Raw genomic sequence first — 24719 nt, 5'->3', positions numbered from 1 at the left:
CTACACTATCATCACCGCACAGTATAGAGATATTATATAGCTTCTCATGTGTATATATATATATTACATACTCCCCCTACACTATCATCACCGCACAGTACAGAGATATTATATAGCTTCTCGTGTGTGTGTGTATATGTGTATGTGTATATATATATATATATATATATATATATATATAGAGGGGTTTTTCTCTGGTAGACAGGGTAGCGGACGCAGTATAGCGGAAATGACAAAGTCTTTAACTTAACTACTACAGGACCGCCGTATGCAGGATTGCGTCTTGGCGGCGGCCCTGTTATTCCTCCTGGACGCGCCGGGGCGTCATCTCGCGAGACGCGAGATTTCGGGCAGAGCCGGCCCGCACATGCGCATTGCGGGCCGGCAAAAGTTAAAGGAGTATGTAGTCACCAGCCTGCCAGCCAATGATCATTACTGGCAGGCTGGTGATTTTAAAAAAATCGAATCAGAAGCCAGTTAACACATTATATTTATAAATATAATGTGTTAAATGGCTTCTGTGCTCCTCTGCTGGTCCTTTTCGTCGGTTGGTCCCAGCAGAGGAGCAGACATCACAGTGAGTACACCAAACAGTACACTCAGCCCCCAGATCACCCCCATCACCCCAATTAACCCCTTGATCACCCCTGTCAATCACCTAGTGAAAGGGAAAAAAGTGATCAGTGTAAACGGTCACTTTTTTTTTTCACTAGTATTAACAGTTAGGTTTTAGGATAGTTCAGGCCCCTTTGTTAGGTAGTTAGCGCCCACCGCACCGCAGTCACTGATTCGCTGATTAGCGTATCGCTAATCAGCATTGGTACTTTTATAGTATCTGTAAGTGATCAGAACTGATCAGTCAGATCTATAATAGTATTAGTGTCACCTTAGCTCGCCCTCCACCCAAAATAGTGTTTGCCCGATCAGGCCTGATCGGTCGCCCACACGTGCGTACACCCACGCTGCCCCGCCGCAGTGACAATTTTTTAATTTTTTTTTGATCACTGCACAATCACTACACTGCAAAATCAGTTTTGATTTTTTTTTTATCAATCACAGCGGCTTCCCGTACTTCGCTAGCCTCCCATTTGTAAGACAGGCTTGCTTTTTTTCTTGGGTAGTCTCAGGGAATACCCCCTAAATTTAGTTGACCAAATGGCAAATAAGGGGTATTCTTCTTAAGAGGCCTACAGGATTCTGACCCAGTCAGATGATGAATGGGAACCCTCTTCTGACGAATCCAGCGGGTCAGAATATGAACCTGTAGAAAGCAGTGGCAGTCAGACCCAAAGTTTGGACGAGGAGGTTGAGGTCCCTGATACCACCAGGCGTACCCGGCCCCGTGTTGCTAGACCACAGGTTGCGCAGGATCCGCTTCAAGGGCAGCAGAGTGGGGCTGGCGCTGTTGGATTACGTGGTGAGGCATACACCAGCAGCGCAGCCCATCCTGGACCTAGTACCAGCACTGCCGTACAACATGGTGAAGTGGCGAGCACCAGAAGGGCAGTTGAAGCCGGTACGGTGGCACGTGCATTAGTACCCCCGTCGCAGCCACCGCACAGACAGGCCTGTAGAGTCCCTTAGGTGCTGGCAAACCCTGATTGGCAGCCCCCAACTTCAGCCGCACCAGTAGTTCCCCCTTTCACCGCCCAGTCTGGAGTTCATGTCGGCCCTGGGATTTTTTGAGCTGTTCTTGACTGGGGAGCTCTTGGACTTAGTCGTGGCAGATTCAAATCGGTATGCCACTTAATTTATAGCCGCCAACCCGGGAAGCTTTTATGCCCAGTCTTTCCGGTGGAAACCCGTCCAAGTTTCCGAATGAATTTTTTTTCTGGGCCTTCTCCTCAACATGGGTCTAACAAAAAAGCATGAATTGCGGTCATATTGGTCCACGAACCCAATTTATCACATGCCCATGTTCTCTGCTGCCATGTCCAGGACACGATTTGAGACCATCCTGCGTTTCCTGCACTTTAGCGATAACACCACCTCCCGTCCCAGAGGCCACCCAGCTTTTGACCGGCTCCACAAAATTCGGCCCCTCATAGACCACTTTAACCCCAAATTTGCAGATTTGTATACCCCTGAGCAAAACATCTGCGTAGACGAGTCCCTTATACATTTTACCGGGCGCCTTGGCTTCAAACAATACATCCCAAGCAAGCGCGCCCGGTATGGGGTCAAATTGTATAAGCTCTGTGAAAGGGCCACAGGCTATACGCACACATTTCGTGTCTGAGGGTAAAGATGAGACCCTGGAGCCGGTCGGTTGCCCTGACTACCTGGGGAGCAGTAGGAAGACAGTCTGGGACTTGGTGTCACCCTTATTTGGCAAGGGGTACCATCTTTATGTGGACATTTTTTACACAAGTGTGCCCCTCTTCAGGCATTTGTTTTTAGAACAGATTGGCTGCTGTTGCTCCGCGCGACCTAGTCGCCGGGGCTTCCCCCAACGGCTCGTTACCACCCGTCTTGCAAGGAGGGAGAGGGCTGCCTTGTGTAACGAAGAACTACTCGCGGTGAAATGGAGAGACAAGCATGACGTTTACATGCTCTCCTCCATTCACGCAGACACGACAATCCAAATTGAATGGGCAACCAGTGTCATTGAAAAGCCCCTCTGTGTCCACGACTATAATTCGCTCATGGGAGGGGTGGACTTCAATGACCAGATGTTGGCTCCTTATTTACTTTCCCGCAGGACCAGACGCTGGTATAAGAAGGTGTCTGTATATTTTATTCAGTTGGCTGTATATAATAGTTTTGTTCTCTACAGTAAGGCTGGGAGAACAGGATCCTTCCTCAAATTTCAGGAAGAGATCATCGAGAACCTCCTGTATCCAGGAGGTTCCCTGGCCCCAACCACCAGTGTAGTGAGCCGTCTACACGAGCGACATTTCCCCAGTGTCGTTGCTGAGACCTCAAACAAAAATTAAATAAATCACAGGTAAGCAAATAAGTTAATGTTTCAAAAGTTCAAAAAAGATTTTAAAAGTTAATGTTCTGTTCAAATGTTCTATAAAGTTAATGTTAATAAATGTATTGTGTTGCGGCCTGTTTTTTTTTTTTTTTGTTTTGTTTTTTTACCTTCTAGGTGGACCAACCGATGAACCAGCTGCAGCACTGATGTGCATTCTGACAGAAGCATTGCGCTGCTGTGAGATTACACAAAAGTTGGTGTATGCGGCGCTGCAAGAGGAGATTTCTCCTCTGCAGTAAAAGATACGTTTGCCGAGGCATATGAGCTGAGGGGGCGGCGGTGTTCGTATGCTTTGGCAAACACTTTGTATATAAAAAAAGTAAAAATCCCGGCAATGATTTATTCATCCACATCGATTGATGTGAATGGAGAAATTGGGTTTGCCAGGGCATATGGGTGAGTGGGTTTGGATGTTGGGCGGAGCTCCTATGTCCTGGCAGACGCCTTTCCCCTCTTTTTTTTTTTTTTTGGGCAGAGATTTTTTCATCCACATTGATCGATGCGAATGAAGAAATCTGTGCCGTTCATTTTTTCTTTAAGCCCAGAGGCTGAACGGAAAAAAAAAGTCATTACCCGTATGCTCAATATAAGGAGAATAGCAGAAACTTCTAATGCTGGCCATACATGTAAGATTGCGGAGACCCTCAAATGCCAGGGCAGTACAAACACCCCACAAATGACCCCATTTTGAAAAGAAGACACCCCAAGGTATTCGCTGAGGGGCATATTGAGTCCATGAAAGATTGAAATTTTTGTCCCAAGTTAGCGGAAAGGGAGACTTTGTGAGAAAAAAAAAATAAAAAAATCAATTTCCGCTAACTTGTGCCAAAAAAACTCGCCATGCCCCTCACGAAATACCTTGAGGTGTCTTCTTTCCAAAACAGGGTCACATGTGGGGTATTTATACTGCCCTGGCATTTTAGGGGCCCTAAAGCGTGAGAAAAAGTCTGGAATCCAAATGTCTAAAAATGCCCTCCTAAAAGGAATTTGGGCCCCTTTGCCCACCTAGGCTGCAAAAAAGTGTCCCACATGTGGTATCGCCGTACTCAGGAGAAGTTGGGCAATGTGTTTTGGGGTATCTTATTACATATACCCATGCTGGGTGAGATAAATATCTCGGTCAAATGACAACTTTGTATAAAAAAATGGGAAAAGTTGTCTTTTAGAGAGATATTTCTCTCACCCAGCATGGGTATATGTAAAAAGACAACCCAAAACACATTGCCCTACTTCTTCTGAGTACGGCGATACACCCAAATTCTAAAGAGCACCTTTAGGATTTTGCAGGGCATTTTTTACACATTTGGATTTCAAACTACTTCTCACGCATTAGGGCCCCTAAAATGCCAGGGCAGTATAAATACCCCACAAGTGACCCCATTTTGGAAAGAAAACCCCCAAAGGTATTTCGTGATGGGCATAGTGAGTTCATGGAAGTTTTTATTTTTTCTCACAAGTTAGTAGAATATGAGACTTTGTAAGAAAAAAAAAATCATCATTTTCCGCTAACTTGTGACAAAAAATAAAAAGTTCTATGAACTCACTATGCCCATCAGCGAATACCTTAGGGTTTCTACTTTCCGAAATGGGGTCATTTGTAGGATGTTTCTACTGTATGTCCATTGTAGAACCTCAGGAAACATGACAGGTGCTCAGAAAGTCAGAGCTGCTTCAAAATGCGGAAATTCACATTTATTTTACCATAGTTTGTAAACGCTATAACTTTTGTGCAAACCAATAAATATACACTTATTTCATTTTTTTTATCAAAGACATGTAGAACAATAAATTTAGAGAAACATTTATATAGAAATGTAGTTTAAAAAAAAAAGAATTTACAACTGAAAGTGAAAAATGACATTTTTTTGCTAAAATTTCTGTAAATTTCGATAATAACAAAAAAAGTAAAAATGTCAGCAGCAATGAAATACCACCAAATCAAAACTCTATTAGTGATAGGAAAAGGAGGTAAAATTCATTTGGGTGGTAAGTTGTATGACCGAGCAATAAACCGTGAAAATAGTGTAGTGCAGAATTGTAAAAAGTGGTCTGGTCATTAAGGGTGTTTAAGCTAAGGGGGCTGAAGTGGTTAAACAGTTCGGTGTTTATTCACACATAAGGAAAAAATTTAATGACCGTTCACAGTCTTGGTTTTCGTTTACACCATGCAATGTCCATAGAATAAAATATTCACCTGTTTAGCAGTTTTCCACCCGCTGTCACCACCAGACATCTGAGAAGCTCTGACAGATGCCTTTCAGAACCTCCTCCTTGAGTTTCCTTTGTTTTGCTTTCAGTTCCTCATCTCGTTAGCCTCTCTCAGCTGTCATGTAGTTGGACTGATTGCATCCCTTTAAATTCCTCCCCATACTGCATCAGTGTGCGGTTTATATTTCTTCCTGGAGTGTGTGTGCATGCTGATCCTACTTCCCACTCTTCTACAAGATAAGTGTTGTGCATCCTTTTGTGTTTTTCTGTTTGCTGGATCCCGGGTGGCCCTGGCTCCCTCCGTGTCTGGTGACACAAAAAAAAATGTCTTGCTATTGTGGGGCGTTCGGGTGTTGTGCAGTCGGGGTGCGGGGATATGCGATTGTCTGCCATTGGGATTATCGCATAGGCTGGGCAGTAGGGGAGAGAGCCAGGTCTGATGCAGGGGTCTCCCTTTTGTTCCTTAGTTTTGGATCCAGTGAGTCGTATGTTTATTTTGTGTTGTCTTGTTTCCTGTACACCTTCCGTGACATTATAAACCGCCAAAACCGTCTTAAGCATGAATCCGGTCTCAACCTTGATTGACCGCATGCAGGGTCTTTCACAGGAGGTAGAAGATCTCCGGAAAACTGTCTCTCAGTTTGAGGTGACCGTTTCTGCTTACGTTCATAGAGTTTGTTCTAAGCCTAAGATCTCGCTTCCGGATACTTTCTCCGGGGGTAGTGAGAATTTTGTTTGTTTTAGAGAGGCTTGCAAACTCCATTTTCGTCTTCTTCCCCATTCCTCTAGTGATGAGGAACGGAGGGTGGGGATCATTATATCGCTGCTCAGTGGTAACGCTCAGTCGTGGGCCTTTTCGCTGCCGGTGGGGGCACGGCCCCTCCGTTCAGTGGATGAATTATTTTTAGCCCTGGGTCAGATATATAATGATCCGGATCGTATTGCTTTGGCTGAGTCTAGACTACGTCTGTTATGCCAGGGTAAACAATCCGCAGAGATATACTGCTCAGAATTTCGGAGATGGGAAGCTGATACTGGTTGGAATGATGCTGCACTCCGAAGTCTATTTTGCCATGGTCTTTCAGAGGGATTGAAAGATGCATTTGCCTTTCATGAGAGGCCGATCTCCTTGGGCTCTGCCATGTCTCGGGCCGTTCGTATTGACAGGCGTCTTAGAGAGAGAGGAGAGATCACTCCTTCCTGTCATACTCAATCCCAGGATAGTGCAGCGGTCCCATTCAGTGCACAGGGGTCTCAGTCGCTGTCAACCCCTTCTGAGCAGGAGCCCATGCAGCTGGGGTTGATTGCCTCTGACAATAGAAGATTCAGCCCGCATGGGAAGGTTTGTTTTTGTTGTGGAGGTATAAATCATTTGGCAAATGTTTGTCCCTCTAGGAGATTCAGGCAGTTTTTTGGGAGTAATAAAGAAACCAAAAGGAAAAAATCCTTTAAAAATGTTCCATCTGTTAACATTGGCAGGGTTGAGGTGGAAATTGAAGGTTTTCCGTTTGCTTGTAGTTCCCGTTTTGTCCTGCCTGTCAGGGTGGCGCTAGAGAGCAAGAACATTTTTTGTGAAATTTTTGTAGATAGTGGAGCAGCTGTCAATCTCATTGATAATCAATTTGCGATAACTCATGGTTTCCAGGTATGCACTTTGGGAAAGGATATTCCTGTTTTTGCTATTGATTCCGCTCCACTTTCTCAGAAATCATTAAAGGGCATAGTTCACAATATCCGTTTAATTGTGAGTGATGCTCATGTTGAGGATGTGTCATGTTTCGTTCTTAGCGGATTGCCTACTCCTCTAGTGTTGGGGCTACCCTGGCTCACTAAACATAACCCCACCATTGATTGGCAAGCGAGGCAAATAAATGGTTGGAGTGACTTTTGCAGAGAGAATTGCCTCACGACATCTGTTTCTGAGGTTTCTACTAAGACTGTACCATCTTTTCTCTCTGAATTTTTGGATGTCTTCTCTGAGAGTGGAGTTCAGGATTTGCCCCCGCACAGGGAGTACGATTGCCCTATTAATCTCATCCCAGGTGCCAAGCTGCCTAAATCTCGTTTATACAATCTCTCCCAACCTGAAAGGCTCGCTATGCGTGCTTATATCTCTGAGAGTCTGAGAAAAGGACACATACGACCCTCAAAGTTACCTGTTGCCGCTGGTTTTTTCTTTGTTAAGAAAAAAGATGGTTCTTTAAGACCTTGTCTGGATTTCAGGGAGCTGAACAGTATCACAATTCGTGACCCTTATCCGCTTCCTCTGATCCCGGACCTGTTTAACCAGATTGTTGGGGCTAAAGTATTTTCCAAATTAGATCTAAGAGGGGCATACAACCTGGTCAGGGTCAGAGAAGGAGACGAATGGAAGACGGCCTTCAATACCCCTGAGGGCCATTTTGAGAATTTGGTTATGCCTTTTGGTTTGATGAATGCTCCAGCCGTTTTTCAGCATTTCGTAAACAGCATTTTTTATCATTTAATGGGGAAATTTGTATTAGTGTATTTGGATGACATTTTGATTTTTTCTCCTGATTTCAAAACTCAGGTCTTGCTCATCCTGTGGGAGAATAAATTATACGCGAAACTGGAAAAATGTGTGTTTGCGGTTCCAGAAATTCAATTTCTGGGGTTTCTTCTCTCCGCTTCTGGTTTTCGCATGGACCCCGAGAAGGTCCGCGCTGTGCTTGAGTGGGAACTTCCTGAGAATTAGAAGTTTTTTGGGCTTTGCCAATTATTACAGGAAGTTTATTTTGAATTATTCCTCTGTTGTTAAACCACTCACTGATATGACCAGAAAGGGGGTAGATTTTTCTTCCTGGTCGGTAGAGGCGCGTAAGGCCTTTTCTAATATCAAGGAGAGTTTTGCTTCCGCTCCCATCTTGGTACAACCTGATATTTCTCTACCCTTCATAGTTGAGGTTGATGCTTCTGAGGTGGGTGTGGGGGCGGTCTTGTCTCAGGGTTCCTCTCCTGCCAAATGGCGACCGTGTGCCTTTTTCTCGAAGAAACTCTCCTCAGCAGAGAGAAATTACGATGTGGGAGATAGGGAGTTGTTGGCCATCAAGTTGGCTTTTGAGGAATGGCGCCATTGGCTAGAGGGAGCCAGACACCCTATTACCGTGTTTACTGACCATAAAAATCTAGCCTACTTGGAGTCAGCCAAACGTCTGAACCCGAGACAGGCCAAACCATCTCTTTGTTCTTTTCAAGGTTTAATTTTGTTGTCACCTTCCGCCCTGGGGTTAAGAATGTGAAGGCAGATGCCCTGTCACGTTGTTTTCCGGGAGGTGGGAATTTTGAAGACCCGGGTCCCATTTTGGCTGAAGGTGTGGTGGTCTCTGCTCTTTATCCTGAATTGGAGGCAGAGGTGCAGGTAGCCCAGTCAGAGGCTCCTGATCTTTGTCCTCCTGGGAGGTTGTTTGTGCCTCTCGCTTTAAGACACAAGATTTTTAAGGAACACCACGATACGGTCCTTGCTGGGCACCCGGGGGCAAGAGCCACAGTGGATCTCATCGCTCGGAGATTCTGGTGGCCGGCGCTTCGTTAGTCGGTTGAGGGTTTTGTGGCAGCCTGCGAGACCTGCGCTCGTGCCAAAGTCCCTCATTCACGGCCATCAGGTCCTCTCCTTCCCTTACCCATTCCTTCCCGTCCTTGGACACATCTGTCCATGGACTTCATAATGGACCTGCCTCGTTCCTCGGGGAAGACTGTGATTCTGGTGGTGGTGGACCGTTTTAGCAAAATGGTGCATTTCATCCCTTTTCCTGGCTTGCCCAATGCTAAGACGCTGGCGCAGGCATTTATTGATCACATTGTCAAATTGCATGGTATCCCTTCAGACATAGTCTCTGATAGGGGCACGCAGTTTGTTTCCAGATTCTGGAAGGCTTTCTGTTCTCGCTTGGGGGTTCGGTTGTCATTCTCTTCTGCTTTCCACCCGCAGTCGAATGGCCAGACAGAGCGCGTCAAATAGAATCTGGAGACATATCTGCGCTGTTTTGTGGCGGAGAATCAGGAGGATTAGTGTTCTTTTTTGTCCCTTGCTGAGTTTGCTTTAAATAACCGTCATCAGGAGTCCTCTGATAAGTCACCATTTTTTGGTGCATATGGGTTTCATCCACAGTTTGGGACATTCTCGGGAGAGGGGTCTTCTGGTTTACCTGATGAGGACAGATTCTCCTCGTCTTTGTCATCTATTTGGCAAAAGATTCAGGATAATCTAAAGAGCATGAGTGAGAGATATAAGCGTGTGGCGGATAAGAGACGTGTGCCTGGTCCGGACCTAAATGTTGGTGATCTGGTGTGGTTTGTCTACTAAGAATATCAAATTGAAGGTTCCCTCTTGGAAGTTGGGTCCTAAGTTTATTGGGCCTTACAAAATCTTGTCTGTCATCAATCCTGTTGCCTACCGTCTTGATCTTCCTCAGACTTGGAAGATCCATAATGTTTTTCATAAGTCCTTATTAAAACCTTATGTCCAACCCATTGTACCCTCGTCTTTGCCTCCTCCTCCGATTATGGTTGATGGTAATCTTGAATTTCAGGTCTCTAGGATTGTGGATTCTCGTGTTGTCCGCGGTTCTCTCTAGTACCTCGTTCATTGGGAGGGTTATGGTCCTGAGGAGAGGATGTGGGTCCCAGTGACGGACATTAAGGCCACTCATCTCATCAGGGCTTTCCATAGGTCCCATCCTGAGAAGGTGGGCTCTGAGTGTCCGGAGTCCACTCGTAGAAGGAGGGGTACTGTCACCACCAGACATCTGAGAAGCTCTGACAGATGCCTTTCAGAACCTCCTCCTTGAGTTTCCTTTGTTTTGCTTTCAGTTCCTCATCTCGTTAGCCTCTCTCAGCTGTCATGTAGTTGGACTGATTGCATCCCTTTAAATTCCTCCCCATACTGCATCAGTGTGCGGTTTATATTTCTTCCTGGAGTGTGTGTGCATGCTGATCCTACTTCCCACTCTTCTACAAGATAAGTGTTGTGCATCCTTTTGTGTTTTTCTGTTTGCTGGATCCCGGGTGGCCCTGGCTCCCTCCGTGTCTGATGTAGGGGGCCGGTGGTTGTGTCCCCTCGCTATTGTGGGGCGTTCGGGTGTTGTGCAGTCGGGGTGCGGGGATATGCGATCGTCTGCCTATGATTATCGCATAGGCTGGGCAGTAGGGAAGAGAGCCTGGTCTGATGCAGGGGTCTCCCTTTTGTTTCTTAGTTTTGGATCCAGTGAGTCGTATGTTTATTTTGTGTTGTCTTGTTTCCTGTACACCTTCCGTGACACCCGCAGTCCACGGCTTTAGGGGCCTGTTTCCCGTCATGCGGATCTCAGCCCTTTAGCATGGCACAAATTCACAGGTCCCAAAACACAGGGACTCCTAAGCTTCTCTGTCAGATGGAGGATAAACCATACATAGCTGAGACTGGCGGCTGGGTTTTATATAGGCCAATAAAGACCCGGCCTGGAGCACTTTGGCTACTCCCAGTAAGAGCCCGGATCGGCTTCACAGCCATACTAACACCAAACAGTGTCAGTCAGCATTAGCTCTACCGGCTCTTACCTCACCGAGGCCAGGTGACTCGGTGGCACATGCCTTCCATCAATGACGGCCCCTTGCTCCTTCCTACAATATATATATATATATATATATATATATATATTAAATTGCAAATCCACAAAACACAGATTCCGGCCAAATGTGGAACGCACAAGGCCAGATCTATGATAGAAATGCAGGGCTGCGGAATGAAAGTACACGGTGTGCTGTCCCGATTTAAATGGATGGTTCAGCTTCCCTCCTGCAAAATTGTGGAACGGATGCGGACCCGTAAATATGGTTGTGTGAATGGGCCCTTAGATTATATTCACATGAAAAAATGGCCGTTAAAATGGTCCTCTTCAAATGTAAGGGGGCTGTCGGTCAGTGAAAACAGATAAAATACGACATGTCCATGTCCCCGGCTACATTCACACGGACACACTGTCTGGTTTTCATGACCATTTTGCATCAGTTTTTAATTGCCTTTAAACACTGATGTTGTTTATTGGCCTTGAAGGCACTTATTTTATGCCCCCCCAATAATGGCCCCAAGTATAAATAATGGCGCCTTAGTTCCCCCAGTATTAGTTTCCCACATAGTACCCCCTCCATATAAATAATGGCCCCTTTATATATATTTGTGTCCAGTTGTGCCCCCGGTATAAATTTTGCCCCCCCCCCATCCCCAGTAGTGTTAATAGATCTATAAAAAAAAAAAAACCACTTGCACGTGAATGATTGCGTCGCATCATGTGACGTCACCACGCTAAGAGCTTCAGGTCCCAAAGCCTGCAGTGAGGAGAGTGTCCCTGCGGGATGAGGTGAGTATTTATTTTTTATTTTTTTATTGTAACCCCTGAATGGCATTTGGTGTACCTGTTTTTAATGGTTGTCAAACGGGTGCGCTCCTTTCTATTCATCTGTTAAAAACAGTCCCATTGATCATCAGTGTGCTCTGTCTGGCCGCAACATGTGCTATTTTTTTGTTGTCCGCTGTTCACTGGCCGCTAAAAATAGCCCTGTGATTAGCCTCATTGACCTCAATTGGTTCTAAAAATAGTGAATGTGGCCGTAAAGACCGTTTACACAGGCAGATAATTACAATAAATGGCCACTTGAGCGATCAGTCAGTCCTTACGATCATTCATGCAGCTGTTCATTTCCACCTCTTTACACAGGACGATGCACTGCCGACTATCATTCATATGAAAGATGCAATGTATAGTGTGCTATCAGTAATCCTTAATGGAGTTATTTTTATCATAGGAATGTATTCCCTACACATAGGACAGAAGATAAGTATCTTAATGGTGGGGGTCTGACCACTGGGATCCCCACCAATCACAAGTATGAGGTGCCAGAATGTATGAACCGGTGGTCACACCATTCAACTCTATGGGACTGACAAAGAGAAGATGAATACAGAGCTCGGCGATCTCCGGCAGTCCCATGGAGTTGATTGGAGGAGAAGCATAAATGTGTGACCACCGCTCTATACACTCTTACACCTTATTCTTGTGATTCGTGGCGATCCGAGCGATTGAACCTCCACCGATCAGATTTACTGATTACTCACTTTACTTCATGTAAGATGTTCTTCTAAACACAATTTTGCTCTCAATCCTCAATGTTTCCCTCAGGCTCTCTAGTTTTCTTTTAAAAGACAATGGTCCTTTTCATCAATGACCCACCAAGGATGGAGAAGGACACAGACCTCATGGCTGCGAGGATATTAGACCTCACCCTGGAGATCATCTCCTTGATAACTGGAGAGGTGAGTCTCACATGACATCGCTCTTATCTCTAGTAATAAACCAGGGAAATGACTGGAAAGGTGAAGGATTCTTAGAATCTCTGTAGTGATCGGCATCTCCCCATACACAGGATTACAAGGTAGTAAAGAAGTCGTTTGGTGAGTGTGTGACACCCTGTGTATCAGGAGGACGTAGCAGGACCCAGAGCCCCATCACCGAGCCTCCACCTCATTCCCTGATACATGAGCAGAAGATCCTAGAACTTACCACCAGGATCACTGAGCTGCTGAGCGGAGAGGTGAGCGCTTCTGTGAATGTGGGACATTATACAATAACGCCATGGGATGGGTCTGGTAACGACTGTATCCTTGTGTTGTCAGGTTACTATAAGGTGTCAGGATGTCGCTGTCTATTTCTCCATGGAGGAGTGGGAGTATTTAGAAGAACACAAGGATCTGTACAAGAACATCATGATGGAGAATCCCCAGTCCCTCACATCACCGGGTAAGAGGAGACCTTCCATGACTGTAGAGGAGAGAACAGTTATGAGGATCAGATTCCTCCATCATCTAAGCATCACATATAGACGATGTATTCAGTCATTGTGTGTATTTCCTATAGATGAATCCAGTCAGAGAAATCCACCAGAGAGATGTCCCAGTCCTCCGTATTCCCAGGACTGTCCAGAGGAGAAACCAAATATCCCACTGGATCATCAGGTAGATGTATAGTGTCCCACTAGGTAATTGTGGGCACTACACAAGGGTTAATATAGTCATTGTATGTTATATGATGTTTTATGTCATTTTCCTGTTTATCTGTGTATCAGGCCTGTTAGGGTGTAGTACTTCCTCCTAGGCTGTAGGGAGATAGGGAACCCCTAATATATATAGTTAGGCCCAGACAGGGAAAAGGGCGGTGTAGTCCAGGAGGCTAGGGAGTGCAGTCTAGCCTGCCTGAGGTTCTTGAGCCAGAGTTAGCTCAGAAGCAGGGGCGTAGCTATAGGGGGTGCAGAGGTAGCAGTCGCTACCGGGCCCAGGAGCCTGAGGGGGCCCAAATACCCTTGTGGTGCATAAGAAGACACACAAAGCACTGAGGGAAGGGGGGCCCAAGTCTAACTCTTGCACCAGAGCCCATGAGCCTTTAGCTACGCCCCTGCTCAGAAGTTGTTACCAGGGGAAGAGTTGCCTCCTGAGAATAGACCTGCAGTTCCTACAAAGTACAGTGCAGAGCAGAAGTGTTTCCAGCCAGACAAGAGAGCTGAAGGGCAGAGAAATCTATTTAATGCAAGGAGATATATACCTGAGGAAGTTTCTTTACCAAGGATAAAGCCACCATTAGGGCATACGGGCCTTGGGATCAAGACAGACAGGAGTTCTGAGGAATAGTGCACAGGATTTCTGAGGAAAAGGTGCAGCCTGATCTGTGAGTGTATTTAACCCTCTGAGTATCTTGCAAGAACATTGTTGCCTGCCATTACTGTAAAAGCCTGCTTGTGATTGACTGCTTCTGTCATATCAGCCTGGTCCCTATACATAGAGAGTGCCCCAGAGGACTTCTGTGCCAGCCTCTCCATCACTGCTGTACGCCTGCCCAGGGTCTCCCTACAAACTGTGAGTAATCAAGAGCAACCCTCGATTGCCCAGTAACCATGACCTCACATTCGCAATACCCTGCAGGGCTGCGTACTGCAGATGAAGCTCAGGTTTCTACAAATCCTCTATAGACTGATGTAATGGAGCTTTCTACTGACCTCCCCCAGCAGCAGTGCAGTATACTGTACGCTACTGCATCTGGTTATTGGTGGCTGAAAGGGGTTTCTGGTTTCATAAAAGATTGTGATAAAAGGAATCTGTCACATTGATTAATCATGAGTAATACTGCTGACACTGACCTCCGATGAGTATTCCCTTTAAAGGGGCTTCCCAAGGCTTAAGCTTTTCACCAGTCCACAGAATAGGCCATAAGTGTCTAGTCTGTGAAGGTCCAACTTGTGACTCCCACCGATCATTAGAAGAGGATTCCCATATTTCCTTTATAAATGGAGCAGAGGTCGAGTATGCAAGCTACCGCTCCATTCAGAGTCTGTGGGACTGCCAAAGAGAAGTAAGTGCAGCACTTGGCTATCTCCAGCAGCCCTATAGAGCTGAATGAAGCAGCAGTGCACCCTCCAACGATCAGACACTTGTCACCTATCGTGTTTAAATCCTAGGACAACCCGTTTAAACCTTCAACTTTTTCGACATCCACTTGGCAATTGACATTCAATGTGGATTAAATTGTAGACTAACAGCACAATGCCAGTCAGCTGCTTCTAAGGCAGAATGCTGTATTTACAGAGTATGATGAGCGCAGCCCCATCTAAAATATGTACTTCAGTTTTAAAGGGATTATCTTACCTGAGACATTGGTGGCACATCACTCTAGAACGGAGCTCCCAAAGTGAAGGAGAACACTCCGCACATGCGCAACCGTCCTTCATTAATTTGTATGGGTGTGCTGTAAATAGCCAAGTGGCGCGCTCGACTATCTTAGGGAGTCCCATAGAAATGAATGGAGAGAGCACAGCACAAGCGCAGCCACCGCTTCATTCACTTGTCTCGCAGTGCCATAAATAGCCAAGCCAGTGTCCGGCTATTTTTGGCGCTACCATATAAATTATAAGCAGGCCGGCCGCACATACATGGTCCACTCCTGTTCACTTTTGGAGCTCCGTTCTAGAGATAGATGTGGGTCACACCTCCTGGACCCGCACCTGTCTGACATTGGTGGCATAGCCTAGCGTTATGCCACCAATATCTCAGATGAGAAAACCCCTTTAAGCACCAAATTGTGAAAAAAAAGTCCAAAGATCAACAAAACTGATAAGAGGCCCGAGACCCTCACTTATGAGGGAATTTTCATTTAGTCTTGGGAGGAAATATCTAAGGGGAGACCTAATAAAACTGTACAAATATAAGAATGTAAGAAGGTTCAGTCTCCAGCGCTGATAAAAGGCTTTTTCACTGTAAAAGCTGTGACATTATAGAATAATGTAAGAACCGGAGGTGATGAGCACAGCGCCCCCTCCAGGATAGGATCAGATCAATTCAAACCTTTCTGCTGATGTTTAAAACACTTGTCTGAATGTTGATCCTGTCTGACCGACACTTGAGGAGATCCTTCTCCTTTAGGGCAGATTGGTTCATGTCTTCTAGGGGTTTCTAACCTTCACCTGGATATAAGAGAAACTCAGGTTCCTTTTTCTGTTTTCTTCATGTCTTTAATGTTGGATCTTTGCAGGAAATGTCTGGTGAAATGACAAGTGGACTCGAAGATCCCGGATCAGAGTCTGTAAAAGGTTAGAGCCCTTTTTTTTTATGTATAAATCTTGTTGACTGTAAATTCCTTTGTTAATGGCAAATCTCCCTGGAGAGATGTAGGTGATAATCGCAATGTCCTCTGCCAAGGAGATCATCACTCGTCTCCGCGGCATTAATCACAGCTCACATGGAGGTGTTATCAGTTTATTTACTGATTGTATACTTATTTTCTGTACATGGTTATAGAGGCGGCCACATGACAGGGAACAGCGATCCCATAAACCCTGTCAATTAACCCCTCAGGTGTGGCACCTGAGCGGTTAATTAACCTGGTTCGGCGGATCACCTCGCCCCGTCTTTGAGGCTGGGTGCCGGCTGTGTGATACGGCCAGCACCCGCCGCCCACATTTATATTCAGGGGTTAATTATATTCATTGGTGGCGCAGTGGCCACAGCCCTTCCCCTCCTCCTCAGTATTACAATAACTGCCTAGAAACAACTGGACAATGCAAAAAAATATTGTTGCATCACACGATCATAGAGGAGGTCCCGAAAGACGTCATAGATGACATTTTGGAATGCTGCAGGAGTGTTACAGAGGGCAAAGGGCATGACTAAATACTCCTAGTGCTTTTCAGGAGTGTTGAATGCCATCTACCACTAGTCACCCACACGTATTCGAATCAAATTCTCCAATTTTTTTTTTTATGTAGTCCAACTTAGCCTAAGTCTCCGATAAAAATAATGGATAGTCTTGGCCACTAGGAGGCATGGTTCCAGACCGGAGCCCAATCAGTCATAGGATCTGTGTAGTGACTACCTTCCGTTTTATCAAAAATATACGCGTAGCTGGCATGAACCATGGCCCAGTAGATTCTTGGGAGCCTGTGGAGCCCAGGGTGGTCGCACAGAAGCCAAGCAGCAGAAACGACAGTCATCCCCAGTGCAAAATCCCATTAGGAGGATACTAGTAGAAACAGGCAGGACATAGAATATTTTCTGTGAGCAAGACTCTCATTTGGAGATCCATGGGCACGCTGACATTTCATGGATTCCATAAGTGTCATCCCATTGATAGATGTGACTACCAAAGACCTCTCCAACTGCTTAGAAGGGATATGGTATTGGGCTACCAAGGCCTAATGCAGGAGTCCAGGAAGGCCTGCAAGGTAAACCAAATTTCACTGCATGGTAAGGACACAGGGAATATCAGCTTCAGGAAGAACTTGCCTTTGCCCAGGTTGTCCATCCAATCAACCCTAGGCACTGGGGTTTCCCATGAGGAGGGAACAGGCTCTTTGCAATATAAGCACAGTACAGTCACTGCTGCACCTATGCAGATGATCCTCTTTGGACAGCTTGACTTTTTCCAATTGCTTGGGTTTTGGAGGAGGAGACAAAGAAGGTAGCATGGGCCTTTAAAAAGAAGATGCCAGCCGGGGAACTCAGCTTTCACATGCTGACACCTTGAAGCGCTCTTTGAAGCAGAGATGGATTCAAGCGGCCAGGATAATTACATTATCTATGGTAGAGAGTGCCTCTTCACCTGCCAAATCATCCATATTATGCCCTGACACACCTCTTCAGAAAGCAGCAGTTCAGAGCCAAGGATGCAGAGCTGTATGGCATACTGTTCCAAAGTGAAGCTGCCCTGACAGAGGTGCGGGAGTGAAGAGGCCACAGAGGTGGCACGACAGGCTTCTCGAAGACCTTGTGGAAGGTGGCCAAAAGCCCCAAAGATTATAGATCAGTTGGCCAATTTGCTTACAGAGGGGGATAGCCTAGGCAAGGGCTTCTCCAGAGATGAGGCAAACCAGGAATGTTACATTGGACCAGTCTATAGGAAACTGATGAGCCTGCGACTCAAACTGAATAGTACACTGGCTCAAGAAGTGAGGGAGTGAAAGGTGCAGGCTGGAAGCAAACTGGTGGAGGTGGTTATGCAGACACAATGGCTGAAGGTAGCAGCACAGGAGCTGCAGGAGTCTAAGTGGGCTAAGATAGAATTGAGATACTGCAGAAGCTGCTCTTAGCATCCATGTTGACTAGTCAACTCACTAAATATTTTAGGCAGTCTGATCTTAGATTGGCCAGTAGGATCCAGGCAAACTGTTAAGTAGCAGATGTGGATCTCTGTGCTCTAAAAACAGTTTGGTTTAGGGTTACTCCTCAAGTTATCTACAGTAAATGGCCCCTCTGATATTCAATATTTCACAATATACAGGGGTTTAGATTTTGGAGCAGGGGAACCACCAGTGACTGTTGACCCACAGAGGTCAAGAGACACCTGTGCTGAGCACTGAGAGATCAGGCAAAACCATAGTTGGTAATAGGCCAAGGTCAGGACAGGCAGAGTTTGTGCAATCCAATAAACAGTCCAAAGTCAGGATGGGCAGCTGAGGGTCTCTATGGAGATTAGAGAGAGGCCAGGTAGCAAAAGGTCAAAACTGGGAAACAGACAGAAGTCAGTACACGGGCAGACAAACGTATAACAGCATAGCGGACTAGACTCTATTGCTCAGGCACTTACCGACAGCAGAAGGTGACTAAAGTTCCCCACAATGGCCAGCCATTGACTTGTAAAGAATAGGGTGTGCATGCACTAGCTCTATTAAAGCAGGAGGTAGCATGCCCGCACTTTACAGTAAGAGTGAGAGAGGCCTGGCCAATCTATTCCAGTGTCTTTTATCTGGAACTCTTTGTCAGGAAATATCTGTCTATGGATGTTTGATATGAGTTTGAATAACCTGGTTAAAACCTAACTCATAATATGTGTCTATATATTTGTTTCACATACATGTTCATGCTGCATTTGCCTCCATTCATATACGTTATATAGCTACTATACTTTGAGAAAATAAGAAAATATATTAATTTTTCCAGGTGATGAGACGAGAGACTCCCATGAACATCTCCTTTTATATGAAGAAGTAGAAGATAACAATGTCACACAAGCTAATTTAATAAATGCTAATGTACCCTTAGACCTTCACAGTGGAGAGCTATCTACCGATACCGTTGGTCACAAGTATCTTTTGTCCAATCAATCACCGAGTCAATCACAGAATCAGTCTAAACAATCTGTGCATGAAATAATTGATAAAGATAAAATACCACTTTCAGGTTCAGAATGTGAAAAGTATTTTAGTCAGAAATCAAACCTTGTGAAACATCGAAGAATTCACACAGGGGAGAAGCCATTTTCATGTTCGGAATGTGGGAAATGTTTTGCAAAGAAATCAGATGTTGTGGATCATCTAAGAACTCACACAGGGGAGAAGCCGTTTTCATGTTCGGAATGTGGGAAATGTTTTAGTCGAAAATCGGTTCTTAAAAAACACCAGAGAATTCACACGGGAGAGAAGCCATTTTCATGTCCTGAATGTGGGAAATGTTTTTGCCATAAATCAGGCATTTTGGAACATCAAAAAACTCACACAGGAGAGAAGCCATTTTCATGTTCAGAATGTGGCAAACGTTTCGGCTATAAACCGGATTTTGTTGAACATCAAAGAACTCACACAGGGGAGAAACCGTTTTCCTGTCCTGAATGTGAGAAATGTTTTAGTCAGAAAAGAAATCTTGTGAAACATCAAAGAATCCACACAGGGGAGAAGCCATTTTCATGTTTAAAATGTGGGAAATGTTTTAGACTCAAGTCGATTCTTCTTTACCATCAGAGAACTCACACAGCGGAGTAGCCATTTCATATCCTAAATGTGGAAAATGTTTTGGCCAGAAATCAGGCCTTTTGGAACATCAAAGAACTCACATAGGAGAGAATCTATTTCCGTGTGCTACTGTAGGAGATATTTTAGACAGAAATCAAATGTTAGAAAACATCTAAAAGTTTACACAGGAGAGAGGCTATTTTAATGTTCTGAATTTGCTAATTTTTTTACACACAGAACAGGTTTTGCTGAACCTCGAAGAACTCGCACAGGTGCAACGTAAGAACTGTTGCAGGTGTGTGTCTTTATTTTAAGACCTGCTGCCTAAGGATGCCTTCTGTTGTACAAATATACTCCTTGTGGTATAGCAGAACTGTATAGGCAGATGTCCCCAGAAAACCAGAGGCACGCTATTACAACACTGATCGTTTAGAGAACGCCACTATGTCCGCATGATCAGTACTGTGGCTGTAACACATACAACGCTTTCAGGAAGCCTTCAGATCATTTATTTTTATTTTTATTTCATTATGCTGTGGCCTTGTGCTAAAATAAAAAATAAATCAAGTTGTTCCCCGTCATTCTGCACTCCATACCCCATAATTAAAAAAGTTAAAACAGAATGTTAGAATTCTTAGCTAACTTACTGAAAGGGAAAAGCTAAAATTTTGCATTGATAGATGTATTCAGACCCTTTACTCAGGACGTAGTTGAAGCCCCTTTGGCAGCAATTACAGCCTACAGTCTTCTTGGGGATGATGCCAAAAGGTTTGCACACCAGGATTTGGGGATTTTTTGCCGTTCTGCTCTGCAGATTCTCTCAAGCTCTGTGAGATTGGATTGGGATGTCGGTGGACAGCCATTTTCAGGTCTCTCCAGAAATGTTCCATTAGGTTCAGGGTTCTGGCTGGGCCACTTAAAGACATTTAGAAAGTTGTCCCTAAGCTGCTCCTGTATTGTCTTGGATGTGTGCTTAAAGTAATTGTCTTGTTGGAAGGTGACCCATCAATCCCAGGCTAAGATCCAGGTCCACGTTTTTTATTAAGAATATCTCTGGACTTTGCTCCATTCAGCTTTACCTCAACCTTGACCAGTCTACCTATTCCAGCTGCTGAAATACACCCTCCCAGTATGATGCCATCACTATTCTTTAATGTAGGGATGGTATTGGGCAGATGATCAGCAGTGCCTGGTTTCCTCCAGACATGACGCTTAGAATTGAGGGCAAAAAGTTTCCATCTTGGTTTCATCAAGCCAGAGAATCTTATTTTTTACAGTCACAGACTCCTTTAGGTGTTTTTATATTTTTTTTTATTTTTTTTTTAACTCCAGGCGGGTATTCATGTGTCTTTTACTGAGGAGAGGCTGCTTTGTGGCTACTCTACCATAAAGCCCAGATTGGTGCAGGCTGCAGTGATGGTTGACATTCTGGATGTTTCTCCCATCTGCCCACAGGATTTTTTTTTTTTTATAGCAGATATGGATAAATGTTTCAACTCACTACATTCCTGGTTATACAGGTGCATCTCAATAAATTAGAATATCATTCAAAAGTTAATTTTTAAGTTATTTTACTAATTAAGTTCAAAAAGATATATATTCTATGGCTTACAGCTAATAAAAACCCAAAAGTTAGCATCTCAGAAAATTAGAATATTATATAAGACCAAATACAATATTCATATTTTAATACAGAATTCTGTACTTGGTCGGGGCTCCTTTTGTATAAATTACTACATCACTGCAGCATGGCATGGAGGCGATCAGCCTGTGGCACAGCTGAGATGTTATGGAAGAGCAGGTTGCTTTGATAGTGGCTTTCAGCTCATCTGCATTGTTGGGTCTGGTGTCTCTAATCTTCCCCTTGACAATACTCCATAGATTCTCTATGAGGTTTAGGTCAGGTGAGTTTACTGGCCAATCAAGCACAGTGATACCATGGCTACACTGACTTTGGACTTGATATAACATAGCGGACCTACACCAGCAGATGACATGGCTGCCCAAACCATCACTGACTGTGGAGACCTCTAGCAGCTTGGATTGTGGCCTCTCCACTCTTCTTCCAGACTCTGGGACCTTGATTTCCAAATGAAATGCAAAATTTACTTGCATCTGAAAACAGGACTTTGGACGATTGAGCAGCAGTCCAGTCCTTTTTCTCCTTAGCTAAGGTAAGACGCTTCTGACGTCGTCTCTGGTTCATGAGTGGTTTGACCCAAGAAATGTGACAGTTGTAGCCCATGTCCTAGACATGTCTGTGTGTATGTGATGGCTCTTGAAGCACTGACTCTAGCCGCAGTCCACTCCTTGTGACTCTCCCCCAAATTCTTGAATGACCTTTTCTTGACATTCCTTTCAAGGCTGTAGTTATTGCTGTTGCTTGTGCACCTTTTGATATCCACACTTTTCCTTCCACTCAATTTACCATTAATATGCTTGGATACAGCACTCTGTGAACAGCCAGCTTCTTTAGCAATGGCCTTTTGTGGATTGCCCTCCATGTTTAGGGTGACAATGACTTGAAGTCAGCAGTCTTTCCCATGAGTGTGTTGCCTACTGAACCAGACTGAGGTACCAATCTTGGGAAACCTTTTTTAGGTGTTTTGTATTGATTAGCTGATTAGAGTGTGACTCCATGAATCTACAATATATAACTTTTTCACAATATTCTAATTTTCTGAAATACTGACTTTTTTGTTTTCATTAGTTGTAAGCCATAATCATCAGCACTAAAATAAACGCTCAAAAAAGATCACTGTGTGTAATAAATCTATAATATGAGTTTCACTTTTTCAATTGAACTACTGAAATAAATTAGGGTTATCCTAGTCCATCCTTCATACTTCACTCCAGTTCATACACTTGTGCATATTAAAATTGCCATCCACAGCAACAAAAGTGGTGAATAAAACAGACCAATAGAGCATCTGTTTTTATGGAGATGAGTGTTGGAAGTATGTTGTGCACCAGGAGGAGCTCAGGCAGAGTAACCATTGGATTCTTGGTGACCTCTGTTACCAATGCCCTCCTTCCCTATTACTTAGTTTTGTGGGGCGACCAGCTCTAGGAAGAGTCCTGCTTGTTCCAAACTCTTTCCATTTAAGAATTATTGAGGACAGTGTGTTCTCGGTTCTGAGGTTTCAGCGGAGCAGAATCTTTTTTTGTACCCTTCTCCAGATCTGTTTCCACACACAATACTATCCCTGAACTCTACAGGCAAATCTTTCCTCCTCATGTCTTGGTATTTGTTCTGATATGCATTGTCAGCTGTGAGACCTTATATAGACAGGACTGTGTCTTTCTAAATAATTTCCAATCCACTGCATTTACCACAGATGACTCCAATCAAGGTGTAGAAACATCTCAAAGATAATCCAGAGAAATGGGATGCCCCCGAGCTAAATGTCAGTCATAGCAAAAGGGTCTGAATACTTACTGTGTACAGGTCCTTCTAAAAAAATTAGCATATTGTGATAAAGTTCATTATTTTCTGTAATGTACTGATAAACATTAGACTTTCATATATTTTAGATTCATTACACACCAACTGAAGTAGTTCAAGCCTTTTATTGTTTTAATATTGATGATTTTGGCATACAGCTCATGAAAACCCCAAATTCCTATCTAAAAAAATTAGCATATTATGAAAAGGTTCTCTAAACGAGCTATTAACCTAATCATCTGAATCAACTAATTAACTCTAAACACCTGCAACAGATTCCTGAGGCTTTTAAAAACTCCCAGCCTGGTTCATTACTCCAAACCGCAATCATGGGTAAGACTGCCGACCTGACTGCTGTCCAGAAGGCCATCATTGACACCCTCAAGCAAGGGGATAAGACACAGAAAGAAATTTCTGAACGAATAGGCTGTTCCCAGAGTGCTGTATCAAGGCACCTCAGTGGGAAGTCTGTGGGAAGGAAAAAGTGTGGCAGAAAATGCTGCACAACGAGAAGAGGTGACCGGACCCTGAGGAAGATTGTGGAGAAGGACCGATTCCAGACCTTGGGGGACCTGCGGAAGCAGTGGACTGAGTCTGGAGTAGAAACATCCAGAGCCACCGTGTACAGGCGTGTGCAGGAAATGGGCTACAGGTGCCGCATTCCCCAGGTTAAGCCACTTTTGAACCAGAAACAGCGGCAGAAGAGCCTGACCTGGGCTACAGAGAAGCAGCACTGGACTGTTGCTCAGTGGTCCAAAGTACTTTTTTCGGATGAAAGCAAATTTTGCATGTCATTCGGAAATCAAGGTGCCAGAGTCTGGAGGAAGACTGGGGAGAGGGAAATGCCAAAATGCCTGAAGTCCAGTGTCAAGTACCCACAGTCAGTGATGGTCTGGGGTGCCATGTCAGCTGCTGGTGTTGGTCCACTGTGTTTTATCAAGGGCAGGGTCAATGCAGCCGCTATCAGGAGATTGTGGAGCACTTCATGCTTCCATCTGCTGAAAAGCTTTATGGAGATGAAGATTTCATTTTTCAGCACGACCTGGCACCTGCTCACTGTGCCAACACCACTGGTAAATGGTTTACTGACCATGGTATTACTGTGCTCAATTGGCCTGCCAACTCTCCTGACCTGAACCCCATAGAGAATCTGTGGGATATTGGGAAGAGAAAGTTGAGAGACGCAAGACCCAACACTCTGGAAGAGCTTAAGGCCGCTATCGAAGCCTCCTGGGCCTCCATAACACCTCAGCAGTGCCACAGGCTGATGGCCTCCATGCCACGCCGCAGTGAAGCCTCCTGGGCCTCCATAACACCTCAGCAGTGCCACAGGCTGATGGCCTCCATGCCACGCCGCATTGAAGCAGTCATTTCTGCACAAGGATTCCCGACCAAGTATTGAGTGCATAACTGAACATAATTATTTGAAGGTTGACTTTTTTTGTATTAAAAACACTTTTCTTTTATTGGTCGGATGAAATATGCAAATTTTTTTAGATAGGAAATTTGGGTTTTCATGAGCTGTAGCCAAAATCATCAATATTAAAACAATAAAAGGCTTGAACTACTTCAGTTGTGTGTAATGAATCTAAAATATATGAAAGTCTAATGTTTATCAGCACATTACAGAAAATAATGAACTTTATCACAATATGCTAATTGTTTGAGAAGGACCTGTATATCCATACGAAATTATAGTTTTTCCCTTTTAATAAATTTGCAAAAATTCTAAAGTTTTCTTTTCACTTTCTCATTATGGGGTACTGAGTGCAGAATGATGGGGGGAAAACTTGATTTTTTTAAATAAAATTTATCAGAAGGCTG

At 44.5% G+C, this 24719-nt stretch overlaps 1 protein-coding gene across 1 annotated transcript in view; it reads left to right on the top strand.

Moving 5' to 3' along the window:
• LOC122934802 (oocyte zinc finger protein XlCOF8.4-like) overlaps positions 1 to 22893 on the top strand; it is a 33160-nt gene extending 10267 nt beyond the window's left edge. Inside the window, exons 2-7 of the mRNA XM_044290503.1 lie at positions 12364 to 12497; positions 12608 to 12775; positions 12858 to 12981; positions 13099 to 13196; positions 15760 to 15817; positions 18663 to 22893. Coding sequence (XP_044146438.1) covers positions 12390 to 12497; positions 12608 to 12775; positions 12858 to 12981; positions 13099 to 13196; positions 15760 to 15817; positions 18663 to 19480 — 1374 coding nt within the window. The 5' untranslated portion in view covers positions 12364 to 12389 and the 3' untranslated portion in view covers positions 19481 to 22893. The remainder of the gene's footprint in view (positions 1 to 12363; positions 12498 to 12607; positions 12776 to 12857; positions 12982 to 13098; positions 13197 to 15759; positions 15818 to 18662) is intronic.
• The last annotated feature ends 1826 nt before the right edge of the window (positions 22894 to 24719 follow it).

Source organism: Bufo gargarizans, chromosome 4 (assembly GCF_014858855.1).
Source record: "Bufo gargarizans isolate SCDJY-AF-19 chromosome 4, ASM1485885v1, whole genome shotgun sequence".
NCBI classification, from domain to species: domain Eukaryota; kingdom Metazoa; phylum Chordata; class Amphibia; order Anura; family Bufonidae; genus Bufo; species Bufo gargarizans.
Note: the sequence above shows the minus strand (reverse complement) of the source record. Positions and strands in the feature narration are given on the sequence as shown.